Raw genomic sequence first — 26,449 nt, forward strand, 5'->3', positions numbered from 1 at the left:
CTCAATTCCTGTCAATTTTGCATTGAAAAGTCAAACGGCGCTCCTTCCCTTCCGAGCTCTCCCATCCGCCCAAACAGTGGTTTACCCCCACATATGGGCTATCAGCGTACTCAGGACAAATTGTACAACAACTTTTGGGGTCCAATTTCTTCTCTTACCCTTGGGAAAATAAAAAATTGGGGGCGAAAAGATAATTTTTGTGAAAAAATATGATTTTTTATTTTTACGGTTCTACATTATAAACTTCTGTGAAGCACTTGTTGGGTCAAAGTGCTCACCACACCTCTAGATAAGTTCCTTAGGGGGTCTACTTTCCAAAATGGTGTCACTTGTGGGGGGTTTCAATGTTTAGGCACATCAGGGGCTCTCCAAACGAAACATGGCGTCCCATCTCAATTCCAGTCAATTTTGCATTGAAAAGTCAAATGGCACTCCTTCGCTTCCGAGCTCTGCCATGCGCCCAAACAGTGGTTTACCCCCACATGTGGGGTATTGGCATACTCAGGACAAATTGTACAACAATGTTTGGGGTCCATTTTCTCCTGTTACCCTTGGTAAAATAAAACAAATTGGAGCTGAATTAAATTTTTTGTGAAAAAAAGTTAAATGTTCATTTTTATTTAAACATTCAAAAAATTCCTGTGAAGCACCAGAAGGGTTAATAAACTTCTTGAATATGGTTTTGAGCACCTTGAGGGGTGTAGTTTTTAGAATGGTGTCACACTTGGGTATTTTCTATCATATAGACCCCTCAAAATGACTTCAAATGAGATGTGGTCCCTAAAATAAAATGGTGTTGTAGAAATGAGAAATTGCTGGTCAACTTTTAACCCTTATAAATCCCTAACAAAAAAAAATTTTGGTTCCAAAATTGTGCTGATGTAAAGTAGACATGTGGAAAATGTTACTTATTAAGTATTTTGTGTGACATATCTCTGTGATTTAATTGCATAAAAATTCAAAGTTGGAAAATTGCGAAATTTTCATAATTTTCGCCAAATTTCCGTTTTTTTCAAAAATAAACGCAGGTACTATCAAATAATTTTTACCATTGTCATGAAGTACAATATGTCACGAGAAAACAATGTCAGAATCACCAGGATCCATTGAAGCGTTCCAGAGTTATAACCTCATAAAGGGACAGTGGTCAGAATTGTAAAAATTGGCCCGGTCATTAACGTGCAAACCACCCTTGGGGGTAAAGGGGTTAACTATTCGGCCGAATCTGCCGGTCCCAAACATCCACGTCTCCGCCCATCTCTACTGATCATACCACATCTCCTTGGCAGAGGAGGAAAAAAAAAGAGAAGATGCAGCCATTACAGCATGGAATCACGAATTATTCTTTATGTGAGGCAAAGATTTTGCTGCCTGTTTTGAAGCAATGTTTTTCCTAAAAGACAGAATCCTTTGTGAGCCCCTGCTGATCTGTCTATATCCTCTTTTTTCTTTCCTCCCCTGCCCAGATGTATGACCAGGCCATGTTCCTGAACTGTAAGACAGCCATTACACAGTACACGCCAGGGACACATGTATAAGATTATTTTAGCACAGGAACATTTTTTGTAAGCACATTCATTTCTGGAATGTATTATTATTCAAAGATCTATTGATTAAAATGTTGTTTAAAATTAACTTTTTTCTTTGAAAAAAACATGTAGAAAATATTTTTAATTTTTGTTACAATCTAGCACTCAGCAGTCTTACATTTTTGAATGGTGGTGCTAAATAGACAGGTACTTATAGCTTACAATGGTGCTTAAGATGCGCTTGCAACATAAAGAGGTGACTATTTATAATAATACTTCATAAAGAAAAAGATTATTCTTTCCAGAATCTACTCAAGACAGCAGATACTATTTTTATATGATAATAACATATAAGATATAAGTTATATTTAAATAAACAAGGATCTAGGACTGCACAAAATATGAGCTATTGAATAGTGGCCTTATGAATATAAACTTTATTATTATCATACAGGGGCAATTAATGTAAGGCAAGCATGCCAAGATATACCCTTTTCCAGAGAAGAATGTCCTTTATAACACTTGTTATAGTAAGAGTGTATAATAGTATGCATAATCAGCAACTCTAAGAACATTTAAGTTCAAACACAAGGGTATTCTGAAAGTTAATATACTGTCCAACTATTAAAAAGAAAATAACGCCTTAAGTTAAAAGTTGCTGAACATTCCTGCTTGTGAGACCTTGGAAAAGTGAGGATTATATCCTCTACACTAAGTCTTAGCTTGAATTATAGTTTGTATAGCCTGTTATGGAGTAAACATATTTGTGCAGATATATAATAGGAAAACAAAAGAAATTGTTTGTAGCATACACTCATTTTCCAGCTCCTATTTTTGTATATCACTGTGAAAAATTAGGTCCCTGAGTATTTTGTTATATGCCCTGCTCTTAAAACACTACTCCAGCATTTTTGTTGTTTCACTTCTTGGGTGATGTCACTAATCCAAGTTCCCTGAACCTAGATTCATACTTACCATCTTTTGTCATCTTACATTTTTTGCACTGCTCTGTTTGTTCTCTGTAGTTTTTCACCTGCCGGATCGCTCCAGTGTCTGCTGGGTGAAGCGGAGGTCACTTCTCAATGTTGAAAATTTGTGTCGGAAGTTGCGGATCGAGAAGACAGAAGATCACAGCTAGGGGCAAGGAACTTACATTGGTGACATAACTCCAGTGTTTAAATTAAAATGAAACGCTGTAGTGGTTCATTAAGGGTGATGACTTTTTGTATTAATGCATGTCTACAATATTATTATATTGGCCATAAGTATTTAAAGATTAACTGAATTGATAGATTAACCACTTTTTTATATTTCATATTAGAGAGAGTAGCTTTATAGAGTTAAATATTAGTGATGAGCGAATATACTCGTTACTCGAGATTTCCCGAGCATTCTCGGGTGTCCTCCGAGTATTTTTTAATGCTCGGAGATTTAGTTTTCATTGCCGCAGTTGAATGATTTACATCTCTTAGCCAGGCTAAGTACATGTGGGGGTTGCCTGGTTGCTAGGGAATCCCCACATGTAATCAAGCAGGCTAGTAGCTGTAAATCATCCAGCTGCGGCGAAGAAAACTAAGTCTCTGAGCACTAAAAAATACTGTGAGGACCCCCGAGCATGCTTGGGAAATCTCGAGTAACGAGTATATTCACTCGTCACTATTAAATATCTCTTTTTTTGGCTGCATTTGAAATCAGATTACGCAATTGTATGGGTAAGGCAGAAAATAAACTTTTCTTTAGACTATAAACTTTGAATATTGTATAAGGATGTTTTCTGGCTTATTGTAATTTTTTTGCATTTGTCATTGGTGATAATAATTATACTGTTGTTATATTACTTAATCCCTTTCATATACAAACCTAAGTTCAAAAAAGTGTAAATGCTGTATAAAATATAAAGAAAATAAGACCTAAATAATATAGAAGTGTCTTACAGCCATATTGTATTAAAAACAAACATGAATCACATATCAAACAGATTTTGCTCAAGAATATTCTTTATTTCGCACATCATTCTTACTTTCAACTCAAACCATGTTCCCTGACCCTGCTGCCTAAAAACATCCCAACAGCACAGGGCCGGCATCAGCACCCAACACAGCGGGCAAATGCCGGGGCCCTGGGGAGAGAGGGGGCCCACTCATGCTGTCATAGATACAGCTGGGAGAGCAGAGCAGGAGATAACATGCTCTCTCCGCCTATAAACTCACTGCTGGCTGCGTTCTCTTAACCCCTATGTGCCAGCTCTGACACAAGCATCTTATCACTCAGTGAGTGCAGCCAGGCAGGCACACATAGGGGTTAAGAGAAGGCAGCCAGCGTGACATTGTTTGTGGGGGGAGAGAGCACGTTCTCTGCTCTGATCTCCGCCCCTGGCTGGCTGCCGTGCTGCTGAAGTTATGAGGCAGATTCAGGAGGAGCTCCTAGTCCTACCAGTGCATGAGTGAGTGGCGCTGCTATATACTATGTGGGCTGCGCTGCTATATACTACGTGGGCTGCTATATGCTACGTGGGCTGCTATATACAACATGGGCTGCTATATACTACGTGGGCAGTGTTATATACTACGTGGGCAGTGTTATATACTACATGGCTGTGTTTATATGCGATCATGAATCGGGGTATGTGTTAAAGGGGGGGCCCACTGAGACTCTTTCGCCCGGGGCCCTCAAAAACCTGGAGCCGGCCCTGCAACAGCATGATGCATGATGATGCCACCACCATTTTTTATTGTGGAGATTGTGTACAAGGGGTGTTGAGCTGTGTTGTTTTGGTGCCAGACACAGCATTTAACTTATTGGCCAAAAAGTAGAATTTTGGTGTCATCTAGCCACAGCACTTTCCTCCATACATTTTGGAAGTCTCCCACATGTTTTTGGCAAATTCAAAATGATCTTTACAATTTTTGTGCATAAGTAAAGTTTTTTTTCTTCCCATTCTTCATAAAGACCACCTCTACAGAGTGTATGACTTATTGTGGTTGTATGTACAGGTACTAAGGTCTATGCTTGGGAACTCTGCAGCTCCTTCGTGTTACCTTTTGTCACTGCCTCTATGAATAATGTCCTCCTTGCCCAGGCTCAGAGTTTTGGTGGGTGGCCCTCTCTTGCCAGTTTTGTTGTGGTACCACTTTCTTTCCATTTGATTAAAATGGATTTCATGGTGCTCTGGGGATCATCAAAGATTATGATATTCTTATTTATAAACCAAACCTGACTTGTACTTATCAACAACTTTATCCCTGACTTGTTTGGAGATCTCTGTGGGCTTCATGGTGTTGTTTGGTTCGTGGTGCCTCTTGCTTAATGGTGTCACAGCCTCTTTGGACTTTCAGAAAAGATGTATATATGCTGACAGACCAATTCAAACTTAGAATGCACACAAGTGGACTTCCGTTCACTTTGCATGTGACTGAATAAGGTAATTGCTTGCACCAGAAATGTTTAGGAGATTCAAAGCAAAAATGGTGAAAACATATGCACATTCCAATTTTTAGTTGTTTGATCCCATAAAATTAATGTATGCATATATTTTTCTCACTTCACGAACTTAGATTATTTAGTGCTGACACATAACAAACAAATTTGATTACAAAAACATGTATGCACAAGTTATAATGTAACAAGGTAGGTAAAAATCCAAGGAGGGGTGGTAAATACTTTTGCTTGGTACTGTACATAGAGAGGCAATGTTTGAGATGAACACTTTGCACCAAATGTTGACTTAGAAGGTTTCCATTTTCAAGCTGTCTTGTTTGTTTGCACTCTAAAATGTTAAAAAAGGTTTAGGAAATCCATCTCATTGTTCTCCATTGTTTGGCTGCTAGGGTTGGCAGATTGCGCTAAATAAAATAAATGATAAAGCTCAATCGCAGCCCAGAGTCCACCATGCAGAGATGGAAAACTGCAGCTAGTGAATAATGATGGATTACTTGGTGAGTACTAAGTGCTTTGTCCTGTTAGACGGCACAGGACAAGCACATGAACTGAACTTGCACAGATAAACTAAAGAGATGCTCTGCAACTGAGCTGTGTCACTCACACACAGAAACAAAAGAGATGCTCTGCACCTGAGCTGTCATTCGCATACAGAAACGGAACAGATGCTCTGAGCTTATTGCCCTGACTAGGGTTGTGCTTCCTCTGGAACTCTACTGTGCTAAGCGCACACATGTAAGAACCAGATGCTAAACCGATGGCTAATTGCCCCCACTGACGCTAGCTGCCTGCCTACATGTATAGTCCCAAGCTAGACAGACACTCAAAACTTGCAGACAGAGTGGCAGAGACTCCATTCACATAGCTGTACATCAAGTGATACTAGCGCACCGGCGTGCACCTCTGAGATTTTTTTATATGCTAGTCTCATGTCCAGTTGGACAGGACCTTGCCCATGGACCAATCCGGCACTGCTGCATCACTAGAACAGCTGTCGTCTGACCACCAATGAGAAGATGCCACCTCATGGACATGCTCAGTATGGTGATCTCCGGATTTAGACTCCAGAGTGCTGGACTGCACCTGACTATTACTGGTTACTAAGGGCTTGGCTGGAAAGCCAGCACTAACCAAACAGACAGCACGAGCCTGAGCAAGACATTGGCACCGATGTCTATGCTCAGCAGCACCCGCAGTGGCTGAACCTGAATGGGAGACTGCAATAACAGATGAGGCCTAGGATCTATCCCATGCAGGGAAAAAATCCCAAGGCCTAACAGTGGCTAAGCATATGGCATAGTTGTTTTAAATAATTAATGTTATTTCCATGTTCATTATTATCTACCCAGTAACTGATAGATTCCTTTCCTTTTCCTTCTTTTCTTTTCTTCCTTCCTTACTTCCTTCCCTCCTTCACTCTCTTCTATGCTTCCTACCTACCCCTTCTTCACACCCTCATTCTTTCTTTCTGATGTCTAATAAAAATAAGCAATATTTAATCTTCTTCAGGTCACCAACTTTTACTTCAATTACCATTATTTACTAGACTGCTATTGTGGGGACTGCGATGTTTGTTTTAGTAATCTTATTGAAAAACAAGCAGTTTGTTCTAAGGTGTCACACATAATTTCCTAGGCATTAGACTGAGACCGAGGTGAAACACTGCTTTCATCATCTATTTTTTTCAGTATTTATTTTTCTAGATGATCTTCAAAGGTGTTTTCTTGCATGATTTAAAACAGCAATCCTAACACTTCTTCCTTGTTCAAGACCACTGACTGTTACACACTGAGAATGGAAGCAGGTGTAGAGAAAACTGGGCATGTGAATATGCAATTGAAATAGTCACCTTTAACTTTCGTAATTCCATGACAGCTCCTCTAAAGAGTATAACAGCTGGTAATGCATAGTCAAACGGGGAGAGATGTGTGAATCTGAAAGAGATATCTATTGTTTTTGTTTTTTAATGTGAAAACAACAGTCGATGTTTTCAAACATTTGCTTTACACAAAATAATACAATTCTGAACCAGTTCCATGCTGATGTTTGCAGTGTCCTCTTTGACCTTTTGCGTTTGTTTTTTTTTTTTTTACAGAAATCTGCTCGAACTTTACAGCCATTAAATGTCTTGAAACAGGAAAAATGTACACAAACAGAGATTTTAAACCATGACGTGACTAACAATGTAAGTAGATTTTACATTAAATATTTTAAATATATTATGTAATATTTCCAACCATTGAAGTATTATAAATTGGAATTATAATAATAAAGGTTCAGTGAATCGTATTGCACAAACTCAGTCCAATGTCCAGGACAGTGCTTTATGGTCGTGGGCAGGATCTACTAGAATTTCCTAACCTACTTGGTCCCTCAATGCAAAAAGTAATTCACCGGCCTTGTGTGACACAATCTGTGCCCCATGCCAGAACAGCATAAAGTAAGATGATCCCCAGATCAGAAATTTGCGCAGCTCCTGTGCTTGTCCAGAGAGCAGTCACAGACCGTTGACCAGGTTTGCACGAAGTGTTTCACTGATGTCTAATATTAACCCACTGTACTGTGCTTTGAGCCTGGCAATACGAAAAAAGAGCACTGTACATTTTTATTTAGCAATCCATTATCCTAGTAATCTCTAGATAGATGTAAAGTTTCTATACATTATCATATATTTATAACACGAGAAATGAAAGCATTGGAGCACTCACCCCATCCTTAGTGATGTATAACTTTAATCCACAACTAAGATGACATCAAAAACTTGCAGTGTGCAGGTGGCAGGGGAGCTTAGCAGGTGAAAGAGCCTGATGGATTGAGGCCGTTTCGCGCTAAGCTTGCGCTTCTACAGGTCCATGTTGGTCAGAGTGTTATAACACTTCCTTTTATCAAGGATTAGGGAGTGGCTAAACATAAAGTGGTGCAAATTATATGCAGAATATACTGTGACAAGAAATATAAATGGGTAAAACATAGATCATAACCATACAGACATGTCTAATTTATAATTTAGACTGAAGGGACCTTGAGCCTCCATATCCAAAATCCATTTTCCTTCTCTTTTTAATAGCAATCTATTCTAGTCACCTCCCTGTATGCGATAATCTACATGCTCTATTCCCGAGAACCTTAGGACATTTTGGTCTGCATTATGAAAATCTTTAACATGTTTTATCAATTTTAATGAACCTTTTCCTGTAATTGTAGAAGTGGCCTGTACTTTTGCTAATTTGTTCTTAGCAGGCTTTGAAAATGAATATGTTTATAGTTCCAAAAGCCCATACCTGGAATATCTCTGTGAGTACCACCGTTACTTGGATTATGTATTTCTGGTATGGGCAGGAACAGAAAATGACTTTGATGGATTTATAGAGTATTTGAATAAAGAAAATAAAGTGAACATGAAATTCACTTCCCAGTTTGTAAATAAAAACATAGATTTTTTAAATGTGAATATTAGAAAAGATAATGGCAAAGTAATAACTAAAACTTTCAAAACATTAACAGCTATTAATGTGCTACCACATTATAATAGCGCACATCCTGAACACACTAAGAGTTTACCATACAGCCAGTATCTAAGGTTAAGAAAAATTAATAGCAGTGAAGAAGGCTTTCTAAATCAAGCTGATGAATTTTACTAAAAAGAGGTTATCCGTTAGCTTTGCTAAATGAGGCCAAAGTAAGAGCTATGGAAAAAACTCATATAGACCTAGTAGCCCAGTTCACTATGTAATTTCGCCGGAATTTTCTGGAGAGTTTCAAATATGTACATTTTTGGAAAGGCTATGGTATAAGCAATAAGAAAAACAATGTTTCCATTTGCCCCGAGTCCTAAGTGGCCGCCATCTTGGATTTTACAAAATGGCTGATTTACATCGATTTTTGTTAATATCTCAGCTTGTAAGTAACGTAAAACTTAAATTTTGACAGCTAAACATACATTTTGAGTACTAAGAAATGCAGTGGTATCCAAATAAATACTCTATATACGACTACAAATTGTATCGGTTTATATTTGAACAAATTTTCGAACTCGAAAAGCAGAGAGTTAATGTTTTTAACTTTTGAACAACCAGAGTGTCTTTACATATCGCCACCATCACTGTCATCATCAGTTTCATATTTGATCTGAGTGTCCTCGTCATTCATACACTCGCTGTCACACTGACAAAGATCGGTACAGGATAAGTTATTTTTTCGGCACGAACACCTTGAAGAAGAACAGTCATGTTTGCATTGACAACTAATCATCTCGATTATTGCTTTTGGAGCTGGAAGAACATCTGTCATGGTTGGTTTCAACTGTCCATCCAACCCTTTGTGATAGCCATTCTTCTCGGGATCCAGCTGAGAATCCTGCAAAGCAATGTTAGCTTGTCCCCACACTCTGGCTTGGATATGGACTCTGAGGACATGTTGTTTTAGAGCTCCGAGTGTAGGAGGTAACCTGTCACTTTCTGCCATATGCTTGCAAAATAGATGCCATCGCAGTTCGGGAATATTCTTAATAAAAATGCCTTTTGGAGAGTAAGCAAAACATACGAAGGTAGCAAGAGTTGACAACATAGTTTTGCTCACTTCTTTTTCAGTCGAAAGCATCTGCAGAGAACTGATTACATCTGGTGTTGCGTTCATGTAAGCTTGCAGCCAGATTGCTTTGCCAATTCGAGAGAACCTTCCAGTTGTGTCAGCACCAGTGAATGCATGGAAGGCTGTCAAAGCCTTTGCTCTGTCTGCCCCTATGACTCTCCTTATTGGCTCTATCTCGATCATCCCAGAGACCATTGAAATCGATGTATTCTTCAGCATGAGGTCATAGTTAGCTATGACCAACACCAGTACATCGGTATCAGGGGAGAAGAAAACCATCCTTGCATCCGGTCGGTTTCGTTGTGTTGCCAAGACAGCTTGGTAGATCAACAGTGTGTCTGCTTCTTCGTGATTGTTGTCGTCGAAAACTAAGTTTTTGTTGCTCCTGGTACACCCTGAAGAACAAGTGATGACCAGTTTTTGTGATGAACTGTTGAACTCTAGAGTCTTTGCAGCAAGATAGTTGGTCAGGTCAGCCTTTGTCTTGTCATGTGAAAGGAACCTGTTCATTGGAATATGATTAATGTTTGTTTCATCTCTGACCTGGTACTGAATTGGTGCCTTTCCTTTTCTTCTTTTATCCCTGGTAGCATCCTTGAGAGAATTTTCCCTATACGTATCAAACACAAGGATTATTTCATCGTAATTTTCTGTGAGAGACATAAGCCTGTCATTGAAGCAGTAACTGAGATCTTTGACTGTCACTAGTGTTGCCGGTTTCTTGGCCATCTTTTGCAGAAGAACCATTCCATCTACCAGGGCTATCTTGCGACTTGGATCATCTGATCTTGTGTCCATCCTATCTTCTGGCTGCAGATCTTTCTGTGGAGTTTCTACTATAACCAACTTGTTAAGGAGACTGATCAGTTTCGATTTGTCATGGCATGGTAACATTGTACCATCTGGAGCAAAAAAGGCTCTTGGGGTCAGAGTGAATTCGTAGTTCCCAATGGCCACTTTCTGGTTTATGTCTCTGTTGGACCTTGCCAAAACCATCATTCTTCCATACAAGTCCTTGGTCTCCTTAAGATCAACAGTCTTGTCTCGGAGTTTTACTGTGGTTTTCTTGTTTGCCGACATGAACATCCTGTTGTTCTCCTTCTTTACTGGTGCCCATAGGCTAACATCCCCATTGATTCGCGCCAACACATAGTCTTCATACAGCTTTTGACCTGTCTCATCTGCATTCAGGATAATTTCTTTGAGCCACTTTCTAGTGAATGTAGGTTTGTGATTTTCCACGCCTTCTATACCAAGCATATTCAAATAAGTGGTTTCGATATCTTGTATAGATAGATATGATTGGTTCTGTGTTTGAATATCCACTAGGTTTATCAACTCTAGCAGACTTGCACGTTGTAATAAGGGTTCTTTGTGGTCTGTTCTGTTGGTACTACGTTCTCGTTGTCCATGAAAAACATGCTTTGTCCAACAGCTTTTGTGGTACCGGACGTCAATAGAATGTGCATCCCCTGGTGCAATGCATGTGTTCAGTCTTGTTTTCAGTGTTAAATTATCTGATGTTTCAATAGCTTGTTTCAACGATTTCCCTGCGTTGACTGTCCTCACATTATAAAGCTTCTCATTCTCATCGTTCTGACAAAAGAAACATTTTTCCTTATCCAGTGGCCATGTATGTGACCTCGTGAATGGTGATGAAGAGTCAGATGTTAATGAACCTGATTCGTCCATTTCAGCACGTCCTCTTTTTAATCCTCGTTTCTTGGTAATGTGGCTACCAGTAGCTAATGCATGTGCATAACGGTCCCGGGCTCGTTGTATTTGGTCGTTGTTAATTGCATTTGTGTAACAACTTCGATGGTAGACTGCCTGATGTGTAGCGATTGTGTCTTTCCTGTTGCTAATCCGTCGATGGATATCAACATAGTTGCCATCTTGTAAACTTGCCCTCTCTGCTACTATGTCCAAAACGCGCTGGTAAGACTGTATCCGAGGATTTTGCACCAACTTCTCATTGCCATTGGAAGACTGACAGAGCATACATAGCTTCCAGTTGATAGGTGCCTCACCTTCACAAGTGACTTCAGTAGCTTGTGGTTTGTCTGTCATGTTCAACTCCTGTAATAAAAGAAAAAAAAAACATGTGATTCCTGTCATTATGTATTATTATGCCAATACTAATTAATTATAAAAAACTGCTGTAGTAAATATCTAAAACACATCTGCAACTAGTAATATTGCATTTCTTAGCCCTAAAATGTATGTTTAGCTGTCAAATTTTATTTTTATGTTATTTATAAGCTGAGATATTAACGAAAATTGGTTTTACGTCAGCCATTTTGTCAAATCCAATATGGCGGTCACGTGGGACTCGGGGCAAATGGAAACATTGTTTTTCGTATTGCTTATACTATAACCTTTCCAAAAATGTATAGTTTTCAGACTCTCCAAAAAAATCCGGCGAAGGCCTAAATCAATACATAGTGAACCGGACTATAGTAAAATAAAATCCAGTGGTAGAATGTCAGATAAACTGACACAGAATAAAATATTTATCTTTACCTTAAAACATTAGCCAACATGAATTTAATAAAATATGTGATTAAAAGGAATTAGCATTTATTAGAAGGGGATAAAGGTCTAGCAACAGTGGTAAAGAACAAACCTCCAATTGGGTACAGGAGAAGACAGAATTTAAATGTGTTAGCACATAAAAGACTCCAATACAATAAAAAGAATATACCGTATATACTCGAGTATAAGCCGAGATTTTCAGCCCTTTTTTTAGGCTGAAAGCGCCCCTCTCGACTTATACTCGAGTCATCGTCCCTGGGGGTCGGCGGGGGAGGGAAGCTGCGGCTGTGACATACACACTTGCTCCTGGCACGGACCCTGCATCTCCGGTGTCCGGGCGCTGACAGCTTCTTCCTGTATTGAGCGGTCAGGTAGTACCGCTCATTACTAGTGTTGAGCGATACCGTCCGATACTTGAAAGTATCGGTATCGGATAGTATCGGCCGATACCCGAAAAATATCGGATATCGCCGATACCGATATCCGATACCAATACAAGTCAATGGGACATCAAGTATCGGAAGGTATTCTCATGGTTCCCAGGGTCTGAAGGAGAGGAAACTCTCCTTCAGGCCCTGGGATCCATAGGGATGTGTAAAATAAAGAATTAAAATAAAAAATATTGATATGCTCACCTCTCCGGCGGCCCCTGGACATCACGCTGCTAACCGGGAGGCTTCTTTGTTTAAAATGCGCGCCTTTAGGACCTGCGAATGATGTCCCGGCTTCTGATTGGTCACGTGCCGCCCATGTGACCGGCACGCGACCAATCAGAAGCCGAAACGTCATTCGCAGGTCCTCAATTCCTAGAATTAGGAGTTTTTGTGAATGAGAATGACGTCGCGGCTTCTGATTGGTCGCGTGCCGGTCACATGGGCGGCACGCGACCAATCAGAAGCCGGGACGTCATTCGCAGGTCCTAAAGGCTCGCATTTTAAACAAAGAAGCCTCCCGGTTACCAGCGTGATGTCCAGGGGCCGCCGGAGAGGTGAGCATATCAATATTTTTTATTTTAATTCTTTATTTTACACATTTCTATTGATCCGATACCGATACCCGATATCACAAAAATATCGGATATCGGTATCGGAATTCCGATACCGCAAGTATTGGACGATACCCGATACTTGCGGTATCGGAATGCTCAACACTACTCATTACAGTAATGAATATGGACCCGACTCCACTCCCATAGGGGTGGATCCGCATACTCATTACTGTAATACTACGTACTGTGTACTACCTGACCGCTCAATACAGGAAGAAGCTATCAGCGCCCGGACACCGGAGATGCAGGGTCCGTGCCAGGAGCAGGTGAGTGTAATGGGGAGGGGGAGCACTGCGCGATATTCACCTGTCCGCATTCTGGGCGCCGCTCCTTCTTCCGCATCCTCTGCAGTGATGCTCAGGTCAGAGGGTGCGATGATGTGGTTAGTCTGCGCCCTCTGCCTGAGCGTTAGTGCAGAGGACGGGGAAGACACAGCGATGCCGGAACGAGGACAGGTGAGCATAGCAAGTGTCGGGGGCCTGAGCGACGAGAGGTGAGTATGTAATTTTTTTTTTAATCGCAGCAACAGCATATGGGGCAAATATCTCTATGGAGCATCTTATGGGGCCATATTCAATGTTTGTGCAGCACTATAAGGGGCAAATATCTCTATGGAGTATCTTATGGGGCCATATTCAACATTTGTGCAGCACTATATGGGGCAAATATCATTATGGAGCATCTTTTGGGGCCATAATCAACGTTTGTGCAGCATTATATGGGGCAAATATCATTATGGAGCATCTTTTGGGGCCATAATCAACTTTTGTGCAGCACTATATGGGGCATATATCTTTATGGAGCATCTAATGGGCCATAATCACCCTTTGTGCAGCACAATATGGGGCAAATATCTCTATGGAGCATCTTATGGGGCCATAATCAACTTTTGTGCAGCACTATATGGGGCAAATATCTTTATGGAGCATCTAATGGGCCATAATCAGCCTTTGTGCAGCATTATATGGGGCAAATATGTCTATGGAGCATCTTATGGGGCCATAATCAGCCTTTGTGCAGCATTATATGGGGCATATTTTATTATGAAGTATCTTATGGGGCCCATCATGAACTGTATGGAGCATCTTATGGGGCCATAATCAACATTTGTGCAGCATTATTTTGGGCAAATGTCTCTATGGAGCATCTTATGGGGCCCATCATGAACTGTATGGAGCATCTTATGGAGCCCATCATGAACTGTATGGAGCATTATATGGGGCTCCTGATTCAATATGGATATTCAAAAACACTTATCCTACTGATATTTCAATTAATTTTACTTTCATTGGTACCTATTTTTATTTATGAAATTTACCAGTAGCTGCTGCATTTTCCACCCTAGGCTTTTACTCGAGTCTTTAAGTTTTCCCAGTTTTTTTGTGGCAAAATTAGGGGGGTCGGCTTATTCTTGGGTCGGCTTATACCCGAGTATATACGGTACCTTGTTTAAATGAGAAAAGCCCAACAGGTAATTCCACTGTGGGAATTGCTCCTATTGTCACCTTAATCTCACTGGTGAAAACCTTCGAATAGGTGTGATAGCGCACATGGTAAATTAATTACATGCCACACTAAACAAGTGATATATGTTATTTACTGTCCTTGCCAATTTTTTTCTACACTGGAAAGACAATCAGACCGCTACACATTAGATTTAGGGAGCACTTTCATTCAGTATCTTCTGGAAAAGGTTCATTAAAATTGATAAAACATATTAAAGATTTTCATAACGCAGACCCCAATGTCCTAAAGTTTGCAGGAATAGAGGACATAGATTATCCCAAACAGGGAGGCGACTATAATAGATTACTTTCTTTCATTTCTTATGATCTAGCTACAATTATTCTACGTGAATACACCACACCGAAAGGAACCTGAGAAGGTTTATGAGTAGTGTTGAGCGATACCTTCCGATATCGGAAAGTATCGGTATCGGATTGGATCGGCCGATATTCAAAAAATATCGGATATCGCCGATACCGATACCCGATCCCAATGCAAGTCAATGGGACCAAAATATCGGAATTAAAATAAACCCTTTCTTTCCTTGTAGGTTCATTCTACATGAAGGAAAACAACTAAGAATAATGCAGGATGTATTTGGGGAGGTGGCGGAGACATTAAAGTCATAGAGGTTTAGCCCAATCAAATAGAATAGCATGATTTCTTTTTTTTTTTAAAGACGTTCGGAGTGACAAAGATATTGACTATGTAAAAAATTTTTTTATTTTGTCAGATATTGATGTTTCACTATTCCACGCCCTTCCCCTTCTTTTTTTTTTACTTTTCCCACACTTTCATCTTCATCATCATCAGCATCTTTGACATCAACTTCTTCTTCACCTTATTCATCTTCTTCTTCATCTTCTACCTATTTTTTTTTTATTACATTCTTCATATTCATTTTATTCAACTATTATTATTCTTCCTATTCTACATATTCATTTTATTCCACTGTTATTATTCTTCCTATTCTACTTCTTCATCATATTCTCATTTGTGACAGGCATTCCCATAGTTGTTATCTATAAAAGTTTGAAGATTACACCTTCCGTTCTGCCTGTCACAAAAGTTACATTTGTCCGCGTTCAGTTTGGCCTGCAGCATCAGGCATTATCCAGGGGCACCACGAGGAGGAACGCACTCACCCCCATACATTGCTTAGTCTTCTTCTGCATATAATTTAGATAATATCTTTTGCTCTGATATTAAGTGTTATGCTTAATGTTCTTCTGCTCTTTGTTCTGCAGCCTCTTGTTCTTCTGCTTCTCGGTCTTCCATGTCATCGTCTCCAGGGTCGTCGTCTCCAGGGTCGTCGTCTCCGCCGTCATCGTCTCCGCCGTCGTCGTCATCATCGGGGTGGTCTTCAGGGTCATCATCTCCAGGGTCGTCGTCATCTCACTGGTTGTCGTCTCTGGTGTCGTCGTCATCTTAGTGTTGGTCTTCCGGGTCATCGACTTTAGGGTCTTCAACTTGGAAATGTAGCAGAAGGTACAAGAAGGCTGAGAAAATGCCAAGAACCAGCTGATGGAACTGGAACTCGGATGGCTACCCGAAGGTTCAAGAGCCTATGGAACTACCGAGGACCAGCTGACGTTACTGGAACCCGGTTACTAAGCAGGAGGTACCCGTGCTAAAAAGCACTACCAAGGACCGCCTGACGTTGGCGGAACTCGGATACCCAGAAGGAGGCACCTAAGCCAAAGGCTCTGCCCGGAACCAGCTGACGTTACTGGAACCAGGATGGGGAGCAGAAGGTACAAGAACAAAAGACACTGCCGAGAACCAGCTGACGGTACTGGAACCCGGATGGGTAGCCAAAGGTCCAAGAGCCAATGGAACTACCGAGGACCAGCTGACGTTACTGGAACCCGGTTACTAAGCAGGAGGTACCCATGCCTGAAAGCACTATCAAGGACCACCTGACGTTGGTGGAACTTGGATACCCAGAAGGAGGCACCTAAGCCAAAGGCTCTGCCCGGAACCAGCTGATGGTACTGGAACCAGGATGGGGAGCAGAAGGTACAAGAGCAAAAGACACTGCCGAGAACCAGCTGACGGTGCTGGAACCAGGATGTGGACCAGAAGGTCCACAGGAGAGGAGAGAACAGCTAGGCCGCGAGGCAGCCGCAGTTACCGAACCCCAACAGTCCTACAGGGGGAGCTTGGCCTACTGGCACTACAGAACCTGCCTTGACTGCCAATTCACGCAGCCCACATAGGAAGCTCCTAAACTGGAGGCACCCTGGAGTTGACTAACTCGACCGCAACACGACGGGGCAACGCATAGGTGTCTCAGTGAGTTTGACAGTACCCGGAAATAGCTGACGGTGCTGGAACCAGGCTGGGCACGAGGGAGTACCCGTGACAAAAACACTGCCGGGAACCAGCTGGCGGTGCTGGAACCCGGATGCGTTGCCCCAGTGTGCAAGAGCCAATGGCACCGAGGACCAGCTGATGGTGCTGGAACCCGGTTACGAAGCTGTAGGTGCCCGCGCTTAAAAGCACTACCAAGGACCGCCTGCCGTTGGCGGAACTCGGTTACCCAGGAGGAGGCACCTAAGCCAAAGGCTCTGCCCGGAACCAGCTGACGGTGCTGGAACCAGGTGGTGGACCAGAAGGTCCACAGGAGAGGAGAGAACAGCTAGGCCGCGAGGCAGCCGCAGTTACCAAACCCCAACAGTCCTACAGGGGGAGCTTGGCCTACTGGCACTACAGAACCAGCCTTGACTACCAATTCACGCAGCCCACATAGGAAGCTCCTAAACTGGAGGCACCCTGGAGTTGGCTAACCCGACCGCAACACGACGGGGCAACGCATAGGTGTCTCAGTGAGTTTGACAGTACCCGGAAACAGCTGACAGTGCTGGAACCAGGCTGGGCAGGAGGGAGTACCTGTGACAAAAACACTGCCGGGAACCAGCTGGCGGTGCTGGAACCCGGATGCGTTGCCCCAGTGTGCAAGAGCCAATGGCACCGAGGACCAGCTGACGGTGCTGGAACCCGGTTATTAAGCTGTAGGTGCCCGCGCTTAAAAGCACTACCAAGGACCGCCTGGCGTTGGCGAAACTCGGATACCCAGGAGGAGGCACCTAAGAAAAAGGCTCTGCCCGGAACCAGCTGATGGTGCTGGAACCAGGTGGTGGACCAGAAGGTCCACAGGATAGGAGAGAACAGCTAGGCCGTGAGGCAGCCGCAGTTACCGAACCCCAACAGTCCTACAGGGGGAGCTTGGCCTACTGGCACTACAGAACCAGCCTTGACTACCAATTCACGCAGCCCACATAGGAAGCTCCTAAACTGGAGGCACCCTGGAGTTGGATAACCCGACCGCAACACGATGGGGCTACGCATAGGTGTCTCAGTGAGTTTGACAGTACCCGGAAACAGCTGACGGTGCTGGAACCAGGCTGGGCACGAGGGAGTACCCGTGACAAAAACACTGCCGGGAACCAGCTGGCGGTGCTGGAACCCGGATGCGTTGCCCCAGTGTGCAAGAGCCAATGGCACCGAGGACCAGCTGACGGTGCCGGAACCCGGTTACTAAGCTGTAGGTGCCCACGCTTAAAAGCACTACCAAGGACCACCTGGCGTTGGCGGAACTCGGATACACAGGAGGAGGCACCTAAGCCAAAGGCTCTGCCCGGAACCAGCTGACGGTGCTGGAACCAGGTGGTGGACCAAAAGGTCCACAGGAGAGGAGAGAACAGCTAGGACGCGAGGCAGCCGCAGTTACCGAACCCCAACAGTCCTACAGGGGGAGCTTGGCCTACTGGCACTACAGAACCAGCCTTGACTACCAATTCACGCAGCCCACATAGGAAGCTCCTAAACTGGAGGCACCCTGAAGTTGGCTAACCCGACCGCAACACGACGGGGCAACGCATAGGTGTCTCAGTGAGTTTGACAGTACCCGGAAACAGCTGACGGTGCTGGAACCAGGCTGGGCACGAGGGAGTACCCGTGACAAAAACACTGCCGGGAACCAGCTGGAGGTGCTGGAACTCGGATGCGTTGCCTATTCAAGATTGTCTTCCTAGAGCCCCAACTAGTGGTGTTGGAGCAAAGGGTAAGCAGGGGAAGCATAGTGTAGGCCGAAGCCTGCACTGGAGGCAGCTTTGTGTCTGCGTTGCGTTTGTAGGACACGATGCCGGCTACACAGCGGGGGAACAGCTGGCGGTGCTTAACCCCACTAACACATTGGCTGGTGTTTTTCTCTGTGCAGCTAGCACGTCCGGGCAAAAACTGGCGGTGTTAGAGCCCAGGGTCAGCAGGAGGAGGAGAGGAGCAGAGTGTTGGCCGAAGCCTAATTGAACCAATTTCAAAGGTAACCTTTAACCCACCCTCAGGTGTTACAATGTAGAAGAGCCACACCTTGTGCAGCAGTAATGCTCCACAAGTGAGAGTTTGCTCTTTAAATTTTGCTCATTGCACACGCAGAATGAAAGACGTACACAATTTTGCCCATTGTACAGTAGAACTGTATTGGAGGCGTGACTTGTCTTTTTAAGGAGACGCAGCACAGGTGTCCAAAAATAACGCCTTGGTGCTGGGCGCAGCCTCCTGAGCGTTGTTATTTGCTGTACAGGAGTCTGTGCTCTTGTTATCCCTTGGCTATGCGCTGTGAGCGCTGCCTGTCTTATGACCTCATTTCATGTTGGCCGGTGCGGTTAGCGATGGCCATGAATCCCAGACCCATAGTGTCTTTTCATAAAGTCACACTACAGGGCTGGGATTCATGGCTTTGCGTGGTAAATATGTTTGCCGCTCACTCATGTCCTTACACCTGCTGCAGACTGGGCGGCCTCAGCTGGTCCCTTCTCGCATGCCGCGGCCATAAGGCCACACAGTCTGAAGAAGGCGGAAGGAGATGAGTGAAGACAGGCGAACATATGCACTGCATATGCCCATCAATCACACCCTCGCAGTCAAAATAGATCAGACAACGAGGGGTGTTGTGTCGGGCAGGGCGGACGCACAGGCACAGCCAGCCAACCAATGATGTCAGAAGACGGGCAGCGCTAACAAGGGGGGTGCTGCGTGTCATTAAAAAGGAAAGTCACACCTCAGGGACATTGTAATGGTCTCTAATGAGACACATTTTGTACGTGTTGAGTTCCACATGGGCAAGGAGAAAAAGTCAGCCACCTTGTACAAATGCAGCAGTACTGCTGTACAAGGTGGCTGTTATACATAGAAACACCTGGGGGGGCAGGTTCCCTTTAATTTCAGTTCAGGTGCCTACATGGCGTTTGCAGGACACGTTGCCGGCTACACAGCAGGGGAACAGCTGGTGGTTCTGAACCCCACTGACACATTGACTGGTGTTTTTCTCTGTGCAGCTAGCACGTCCGGGCAAAAACTGGCGGTGTTAGAGCCCAGGGTCAGCAGGAGGAGGAGAGGAGCAGAGTGTAGGCCGAATCCTACACTGGTGGCAGCTTTTGGTCTGTTGTGCCAGCGTGGCTTGTGCTGGACACGATGCCGGCTACACAGCAGGGGAACAGCTGGCGGTGCTGAACCCCACTAACACATTGGCTGGTGTTCTTCTCTGTGCAGCTAGCACGTCCGGGCAGAAACTGGCAGTGTTAGAGCCCAGGGTCAGCAGGAGGAGGAGAGGAGCAGAGTGTAGGCCGAAGCCTGCACTGGTGGCAGCTTTTGGTCTGTTGTGCCAGCGTGGCTTGTGCTGGACACGTTGCCGACTACACAGCAGGGGAACAGCTGGCGGTGCTGAACCCCACTGACACAATGGCGGGTGTTTTCCTCTGTGCAGCCAGCACTTCCGGGCCCCAACTGGCGTAGTTAGAGCCCAGGGTCTGCAGGAGGAGCAGAGTGTAGGCCGAAGCCTAATTGAACCAATTTCAAAGGTAACCTTTAACCCACCCTCAGGTGTTACAATGTAGAAGAGCCACACCTTGTGCAGCAGTAATGCTCCACAAGTAAAAGGTTGCTCTTTAAATTTTGCTCATTGCCCACGCAGAATGAAAGACGTACACAATTTTGCCCATTGTACAGTAGAACTGTATTGGAGGCGTGACTTGTGTTTTTAAGGAGACGCAGCACAGGTATCCAAAAATAACGCCTTGGTGCTGGGCGCAGCCTCGTGAGCATTGTTATTTGCTGTACAGGAGTCTGCACTATTGAGATCCCTTGGCCATGCGCTGTGAGCGCTGCCTGTCTTCTCACCTCATTTCATGTTAGCCGGTGCGGTTACCAATGGCCATGAATCCCAGACCCGCAGTGTGTTTTAATAAAGTCACACTGCAGAGCTGGGATTTGTGGCCTTGTGCAGTAAATATGTTCGCCGCTCACACATGTCCTTACACCTTCTTCAGACTGGGCGGCCTCAGCTGATCCCTTATCGCCTGCCACGGCCATGAGGCCGCACAGTCTGAAGAAGGCGGAAGGAGATGAGTTAAGACAGGCGAAAATATGCACTGCACATGCCCATCAATCACACCCTCGCAGTCAAAATACATGAGACAACGAGGGGGGTTGTGTCGGGCAGGGCGGACGCACAGGCACAGGCAGCCAACCAATGATGTCAGAAGACTGGCAGCGCTACCAAGGGGGGTGCTGCGTGTCATTAAAAAGGAAAGTCACACCTCTGGGACATTGTAATGGTCTGTAATGAGACACATTTTGTACGTGTTAAATTCAAGGTGGGCAAGTAGAAAAAGTCAGCCACCTTGTACAAATGCAGCAGTACTGCTGTACAAGTTGGCTGTTATACATAGAAACACCTGGGGGGGTGGGGGCAGGCTCCTTTTAATTTCAGTTCAGGTGCCTGCATGGCGTTTGCAGGACACGATGCCGGCTACACAGCAGGGGAACAGCTGGCGGTGCTGAACCCCACTAACACATTGGCTGGTGTTTTTCTCTGTGCAGCTAGCACGTCCGGGCAGAAACTGGCGGTGTTTAAGCCCAGGGTCAGCAGGAGGAGGAGAGGAGCAGAGTGTAGGCCGAAGCCTGCACTGGTGGCAGCTTTTGGTCTGTTGTGCCAGCGTGGTTTGTGCTGGACACGTTGCCGACTACACAGCAGGGGAACAGCTGGCGGTGCTGAACCCCACAACACATTGGCTGGTGTTTTTCTCTGTGCAGCTAGCACGTCCGGGCAGAAACTGGCGGTGTTTGAGCCCAGGGTCAGCAGGAGGAGGAGAGGAGCAGAGTGTAGGCCGAAGCCTAATTGAACCAATTTCAAAGGTAACCTTTAACCCACCCTCAGGTGTTACAATGTAGAAGAGCCACACCTTGTGCAGCAGTAATGCTCCACAAGTGAGAGGTTGCTCTTTAAATTTTGCTCATTGCACACACAGAATGAAAGACGTACACAATTTTGCCCATTATACAGTAAGACTGTATTGGAGGCGTGACTTTTCTTTTAAAGGAGACGCAGCACAGGTGTCCAAAAATAACGCCTTGGTGCTGGGCGCAGCCTCCTGAGCGTTGTTATTTGCTGTACTGGAGTCTGCGCTCTTGTTATCCCTTGGCCATGCGCTGTGACCGCTGCCTGTCTTATGACCTCATTTCATGTTGGCCGGTGCGGTTAGCGATGGCCATGAATCCCAGACCCATAGTGTCTTTTCATAAAGTCACACTACAGGGCTGGGATTCATGGCCTTGCGTAGTAAATATGTTTGCCGCTCACTCATGTCCTTACACCTGCTTCAGACTGGGCGGCCTCAGCTGATCTCTTATCGCATGCTGCAGGCCATGAGGCCGCACAGTCTGAAGAAGGCGGAAGGAGGGGAGTGAAGACAGGCGAAGATATGCACTGCTCGTGCCCATCAATCACACCCTCGCAGTCCAAATATATCAGACAACGAGGGGCGTTGTGTCGGGCAGGGCGGACGCACAGGCACAGCCAGCCAACCAATGATGTCAGAAGACGGCCAGCGTTACCAAGGGGGGTGCTGCGTGTCATTTAAAAGTAGAATCACACCTCAGGGGCAGTGAAATGGTCTCTAATGAGTAATGAGACACATTTTGTACGTGTTGAGTTCCACGTGGGCAAGGAGAAAAAGTCAGCCACCTAGTACAAATGCAGCCTTACTGCTGTACAAGGTGGCAGTTATACATAGAAACACCTGGGGGGGGCAGGTTCCCTTTAATTTCAATTCAGGTGCCTGCGTGGCGTTTGCAGGACACGATGCCGGCTACACAGCAGGGGAACAGCTGGCGTTGCTGAACCCCACTAACACATTGGCTGGTGTTTTTCTCTGTGCAGCTAGCACGTCCGGGCCCCAACTGGCGGTGTTAGAGCCCAGGGTCAGCAGGAGAAGGAGAGGAGCAGAGTGTAGGCCGAAGCCTGCACTGGTGGCAGCTTTTGGTCTGTTGTGCCAGCGTGGCTTGTGCTGGACACGATGCCGGCTACACAGCAGGGGAACAGCTGGCGGTGCTGAACCACACTAACACATTGGCTGGTGTTTTTCTCTGTGCAGCTAGCACGTCCGGGCAGAAACTGGCGGTGTTTGAGCCCAGGGTCAGCAGGAGGAGGAGAGGAGCAGAGTGTAGGCCAAAGCCTGCACTGGTGGCAGCTTTGGGTCTGTTGTGCCAGCGTGGCTTGTGCTGGACACGATGCCGGCTACACAGCAGGGGAACAGCTGGCGGTGCTGAACCCCACTGACACAATGGCGGTTGTTTTTCTCTGTGCATTCAGCACTTCCGGGCCCCAACTGGCGTAGTTAGAGCCCAGGGTCTGCAGGAGGAGCAGATTGTAGGCCGAAGCCTAATTGAACCAATTTCAAAGGTAACCTTTAACCCACCCTCAGGTGGTATAATGTTGAAGAGCCACACCTTGTGCAGCAGTAATGCTCCACAAGTGAAAGGTTGCTCTTTAAATTTTGCTCATTGCACATGCAGAATGAAAGACGTACACAATTTCGCCCATTGTACAGTAGAACTGTATTGGAGGCGTGACTTGTCTTTTCAAGGAGACCCAGCACAGGTATCCAAAAATAACGCCTTGATGCTGGGCGCAGCCTCCTGAGCGTTGTTATTTGCTGTACAGGAGTCTGCGCTCTTGTTAGCCCTTGGCCATGGGCAGTTAGCGCGGCCCGTCTTATGACCTCATTTCATGTTGGCTGGTGCAGTTAACGATGGCTATGAATCCCAGACACGCAGTGTCTTTTCATAAAGTCACAGTGCGGGGCTGGGATTCGTGGCCTTGTGCAGTAAATATGTTCACCGCTCACACATGTCCTTACACCTGCTTCAGACTGGGCGGCCTCAGCTGATCCCTTATCGCCTGCCACGGCCATGAGGCCGCACAGTCTGAAGAAGGCGAAAGGAGGGGAGTGAAGACAGGCGAAGATATGCACTGCTCGTGCCCATCAATCACACCCTCGCAGTCAAAATATATGAGACAACGAGGGGCGTTGTGTCGGGCAGGGCGGACGCAGAGGCACAAGCAGCCAACCAATGATGTCAGAAGATGGGCAGCGCTACCAAGGGGGGTGCTGCGTGTCATTTAAAAAGGAGAATCACACCTCAGGGGCAGTGAAATGGTCTGTAATGAGACACATTTTGTACGTGTTAAATTCAACGTGGGCAAGGAGAAAAAGTCAGCCACCTTGTACAAATGCAGCAGTACTGCTGTACAAGGTGGCTGTTATACATAGAAACACCTGGGCGTGGGGGTCAGGGTCCCTTTAATTTCAGTTCAGGTGCCTGCGTGGCGTTTGCAGGTCACGTTGCCGGCTACACAGCAGGGGAACTGTTGTGAATTCTGTGGCAGAGCTCCCTCCTGTGGTCACAAGTGGTACTTCGGCTGATTCTCTCTGTGAGCTTCCGTTGGTGGAGGAGAGTGGTACTGCGGCTTCTGAGTTTCCTTCCTCAGGTGATGTGGTGAAGTTGTTAGGTGCTGCTCTATTTAACTCCACCTAGTGCTTTGATCCTAGCCTCCAGTCAATGTTCTAGTATTGGACCTGTTTCCTCCTGGATCGTTCCTGTGGCCTGCTGCTCTGCATAGCTAAGTTCAGCTTTTGCTTTTTGTTTGCTGTTTTTTTCTGTCCAGCTTGCTATTTGTTTTTTTCTTGCTTGCTGGAAGCTCTGGGACGCAGAGGGTGTACCTCCGTGCCGTTAGTTCGGTACGGAGGGTCTTTTTGCCCCCTTTGCGTGGTTGTTTGTAGGGTTTTGTGTTGACCGCAAAGTTACCTTTCCTATCCTCGCTCTGTTCAGAAAGTCGGGCCTCACTTTGCTAAATCTATTTCATCTCTACGTTTGTCTTTTCATCTTAACTCACAGTCATTATATGTGGGGGCTGCCTTTTCCTTTGGGGAATTTCTCTGAGGCAAGGTAGGCTTATTTTCTATCTTCAGGCTAGCTAGTTTCTCAGGCTGTGCCGAGTTGCATAGGGAGCGTTAGGCGCAATCCACGGCTGCCTCTAGTGTGGTTGGAGAGGATTAGGGATTGCGGTCAGCAGAGTTCCCACGTCTAAGAGCTCGTTCTATGTTTTTGGGTTATTGTCAGGTCACTGTATGTGCTCTGACTTCTATGTCCATTGTGGTACTGAATTACCAGATCATAACAGTACTGGAGGCCCAAAGTACTAATGATTCTCAATAGAGGGAAAAAAGAAGTTCTGAGACCATTTTTTTTTTCTGCACTGTGTTTTGCCTTTTTTTTCCCCTAGACATTTGGGTGGTTCAGGACACAGGTGTAGCGATGGACATTAAAGGTCTGTCTTCATGTGTGGATCAGCTCACGGCAAGAGTACAAAATATTCAAGACTTTGTGGTTCAGAATTCTATGTTAGAACCAAGAATTCCTATTCCTATTATATATGATTTGTTTTTTGGAGATAGAACTAAATTTCTGAGTTTCAAAAATAATTGTAAACTATTTCTGGCTTTGAAACCTCGCTCCTCTGGTGACCCAGTTCAACAAGTTAGGATCATTATTTCTTTTTTACGTGGCGACCCTCAGGACTGGGCATTTTCCCTTGCGCCAGGAGATCCTGCATTAAGTAATATCGATGCGTTTTTCCTGGCGCTCTGATTGCTGTACGAAGAACCTAATTCAGTGGATCAGGCAGAGAAAAATTTGCTGGCTCTGTGTCAGGGTCACATATAGAGGTATATTGTCAGAAATTTAGAAAGTGGTCCGTACTCACTCAATGGAATGAAGGTGCGCTTGCAGCTATTTTCAGAAAGGGTCTCTCTGAAGACCTTAAAGATGTCATGGTGGGATTTCCTATGCCTGCTGGTCTGAATGAGTCTATGTCTTTGGCCATTCAGATCGGTCGACGCTTGCGTGAGCGTAAATCTGTGCACCATTTGGCAGAATTATCTGAGCATAAACCTGAGCCTATGCAGTGCGATAGGACTTTGACCAGAGTTGAACGGCAAGAACACAGACGTCTGAATGGGCTGTGTTTCTACTGTGGTGATTCCACTCATGCTATCTCTGATTGTCCTAAGCGCACTAAGCGGTTCGCTAGGTCTGCCACCATTGGTATGGTACAGTCAAAATTTCTTTTGTCCGTTACCTTGATCTGCTCTTTGTCATCTTATTCTGTCATGGCATTTGTGGATTCAGGCGCTGCTCTTAATTTGATGGACTTGGAGTATGCTAGGCGTTGTGGGTTTTTCTTGGAGCCCTTGCAGTGTCCTATTCCATTGAGAGGAATTGATGCTACGCCTTTGGCCAAGAATAAGCCTCAGTACTGGACCCAGCTGACCATGTGCATGGCTCCTGCACATCAGGAGGTTATTCGCTTTCTAGTGTTGCATAATCTGCATGATGTGGTCGTGTTGGGGTTGCCATGGCTACAAGTCCATAATCCAGTATTAGATTGGAAATCCATGTC

The 26,449-nt window shown here is 44.9% G+C and overlaps 1 protein-coding gene across 2 annotated transcripts in view; it reads left to right on the forward strand.

The window, feature by feature from the left end:
- The window catches only part of CCSER1 (coiled-coil serine rich protein 1), a 1,553,855-nt gene that overhangs the window by 1,421,380 nt on the left and 106,026 nt on the right, over positions 1-26,449 (forward strand). For both annotated transcript variants that reach the window (XM_069743569.1, XM_069743573.1), the window contains exon 9: positions 7,063-7,152. In XM_069743569.1, coding sequence (XP_069599670.1) covers positions 7,063-7,152 — 90 coding nt within the window. The remainder of the gene's footprint in view (positions 1-7,062; positions 7,153-26,449) is intronic.

Source organism: Ranitomeya imitator, chromosome 1, assembly GCF_032444005.1.
Source record: "Ranitomeya imitator isolate aRanImi1 chromosome 1, aRanImi1.pri, whole genome shotgun sequence".
NCBI lineage: Eukaryota > Metazoa > Chordata > Amphibia > Anura > Dendrobatidae > Ranitomeya > Ranitomeya imitator.